At 37.4% G+C, this 3,329-nt stretch overlaps 1 protein-coding gene across 1 annotated transcript in view; it reads right to left on the minus strand.

Annotated features, from left to right (window-relative positions):
• LOC119410439 (activating signal cointegrator 1 complex subunit 3) overlaps positions 1-3,329 on the minus strand; it is a gene marked incomplete in the record, with an annotated part of 282,415 nt that overhangs the window by 34,016 nt on the left and 245,070 nt on the right. Inside the window, 1 exon segment of the mRNA XM_037677348.1 lies at positions 1,874-2,094. Coding sequence (XP_037533276.1) covers positions 1,874-2,094 — 221 coding nt within the window.

Consider the following 3,329-nt stretch of genomic DNA (forward strand, 5'->3'; position numbering starts at 1 on the left):
GAGCTGAATACAGCACCTCAGACTGAGGAAGTCTCTCGGATGAAAGATAAAACATTTCTACAATGTTTATTTTTTTATTTTTTTTTTTTGGAATGTCCAGAGGACCAGATTTAACTTTTTTAGATTTTTCTACCTGGATTATTGAGCATGCATCAGAATTTAATGATGTCCAGTTAACCAGTGAATAGAGGGTGCAGTGGCGGGTACGATAACCACAGCCAGTTATGAATCTTAATGCACCGTGATAGACAGCATCCAACATCTGCAGGTGCTTGTAGGAGCGTTCATGAAAATAATGTCACTGTAGTCAGTAGAGGGAAGGAAAGTCACAGTTACAAGGCGTTTCCTAGTATTCAGAGTTAAACAGGATCTATTTCTGAAAAAGAAACCCAGTTTAACTTTCAGTTTCTTTACTAGGTTTTCCACGTGAAACCTAAAAGAGAGATGTGAGTCGACCAAGATAACCAAATATTTATAGGAATTAACAAACTCAATAGGAACACCATTTGAGGGTAAAATCAGAGGAAGAACTGCTGGGACCAACTTCCTACTTGAAAAAAAACATCCCTATGGTTTTGTTGGCATTTAGGCCAAGCTTGAGATGTAACAAATCAGACTGGATGATGTCAAAGGTGGATTACAAAAGCTGGAAATCCTTAGCAACTGATTTAGCTCGACAATAAACAACTGTGTCATCAGCATAGAAATGTAAGGATGTATCAGGGATGCTCTGACCTACATTACCTATGTAGATTGTAAAGAGGGTGGGTCATAAGACTAAGCCTTGTGATACACCATTGCTGACTTAAATAATGAGAGGAAGTATTATTATGTTGAACACATTGCCTACGATCTGAAAGATAGTTAGAGAACCGACCAATGGTGTGATTTGAGAAACCAATTTCTAAGAACTTATGACACAAGATGTTATGATCCACAGTGTCAAAAGCTTTAGACAGGTCTAAGAAAAGTGCAGCACAATAATCCTTAGTATCCAGTGCTTCAACAATGTTGTTAAAGACCTTCAGTGAAGCAGTCGTTGTGCTGGGTTGTTTCTTGAAACCCGACAGCTTAAGCTGTTGGGGGAAGAATCAGTTTTGTGTTGTGTGTTTCTTTGACTGATGAAGCCTTCCGGATAGAAGGTGAAACGTTTCAGTAAAAAAAAAAAAAAAAAGAAACTGTACAGATGACCTGACTGAAAATTGTTGGATTGTATACCTGGATTATTGAGCATGGACTGTTTTGGTTTTGAACCAGTTTGACATGACAGTCGACCAGGAAGAGGGCTGGCTCCAGAGGAGGATGCGTGCCAAAGACACCATCTTAGCACCAACATAACTGGTTTGTTCCACTTTGGAGTAAGCTGTTTGGAAGAAGAATCAGTTTTGTGTTGTGTGTTTCCTTGACTGATGAAGCCTTCCGGATGGAAGGTGAAACGTTTCAGAAAACAAAAAGAAACTGTCCAGATGACCTGACTGAAAATTTTTGGATTGTATACCTGGATTACTGAGCATGGATTTTTTGATTCAAAATGATGTTTACAGCTAAGTCCTCAAATTGGTTTGGGATTGTTTTGGCTGACAAATGACTAGAATCCAGGATTTCTCTGATGTAAATAGCAACTCCCCCACCCCCACCCTTTTTTTTTGCAATCCACTCTATCTTAATGAAGTGATAAAAATAATGTAGATAAAAACACAAGCTGAAAACAGACTTGTTTCAAAAACTGACACAAATAATAATCTGAATTTAGTATTTGTGTTTCTCCTATGAAAAGTATAAAGGTAAACTTCTATTTGAGAAAACAACGACATAACTTTAGTAAAAAATAGTATCTGTACTGCTAGCAACAAAGAGATAGAAAGAGTCTAACCTTAGAAGATGGATACTTGTTAAAGACCCGGAACATGGCCAGCTCAGCTGCAATGGTTTTCCCAGAGCCCGTTGGTGCTCCTAGCAAGACGTTGGTGTCCGTGTGATACAAAGTATGAAAGATTTGGGTTTGGATGGGGTTGAAGTGAGTGAACTTATACAGACTCTCATACTCCAGGTTCCCCAGAGCCGTCACTGGTAACGGCTGTAGATCCAAAAGTTCTGAAAGAGAAAGTGTTATGGATAGAAAGAATTAGAATTGATAAGTCACATTTCACATGTGGAACCATATAAACACATCAAGTAATGAGCTGAATACTACTCCATCTGAAAATATTAAAAATAAGCAGTCTGAATTAAAATATGTAGGATATAAAAGTGCTCATTCTTAGTCAGAGACAAACAAGTATAAATGAAAACACCTTCAAATCATGTACAAATATTTTCTACTTATTGTTAAAGCTACGGAAGCGATAGATTAAAAAACAGCAACTATATGGCATACAGTTCCTGATGAGAACAGACGTGTCAGCATGTGCTCTTTTTATTTTTTTTCTCAGAACTTAACAGTACATCTGCAGTACTCAGACGACACAGCAGATGACAGCATAAGAGCCTTTCCCTTAACCATTAAATAAATTACTGCTTCATATTTCAACACTCCCACTTAATTAAAAAAATGGTATTAAGAAACAAAACATTGCTGAAATAATAAATTTAACTCAACTTGTCTTGCTATATTCAACGACAAAAAAAAAGCCCATTTTATAACAAAACTACATAGCAAGACGTTCTATCAAAAATTTACATTGGAAAAAGTCCAGTCTCTCTTCTAAGATACTCAAACTTCTGTCTTGAAAGAGGCTTTGTCAAGATATCTGCCTTCATGTCATCTGTTCCAACTTGACTTCACCATTCTGCACACACTCACGGATGTAATGATAACGAATGTCTATGTGCTTGGTTCTTGAATGGTCCACTGGATTCTTTGCTATTTCAATGGTTGATTGTCCTCCAGAATCACTGTAGGTTTTGCAACCATACCAAGATCAATCAGTAATCTTCTCAGCCAGGTACTCTCTTGAGATGCTTGACTGAGAGCAACATACTCAGCTTCTGCTGTTGAAAGTGTAACCGTTGCTTGTTTTTTGCTTAGCCAGCTCACTACTCCTCCACTCAGTAGAAATGTTATATAAGTACAGTCCATTTACCATTACTGTAGTGAACTAGGCCTCAGGTCAAATCTGGCCTTGAGGGCCTGCCTGAAACAAGAACTGTATTTCATTGATTTGAGTCCAGAAACACAAAATCAAGTCCATCCAGAAGACTTTCTAAGTGTCCTGCACTGATCAATTGAAAGAACACTCTCTTTTCTATTATCATTACTATTTTACAAATGTTTGATAATCAAAGTGTGTTAGTTCAAACCATTTTTAAATGTTGAAGTGAACTACTCA

Source organism: Nematolebias whitei, chromosome 5, assembly GCF_014905685.2.
Source record: "Nematolebias whitei isolate Nwh7 chromosome 5, NemWhi1, whole genome shotgun sequence".
NCBI classification, from domain to species: Eukaryota; Metazoa; Chordata; class Actinopteri; order Cyprinodontiformes; family Rivulidae; genus Nematolebias; species Nematolebias whitei.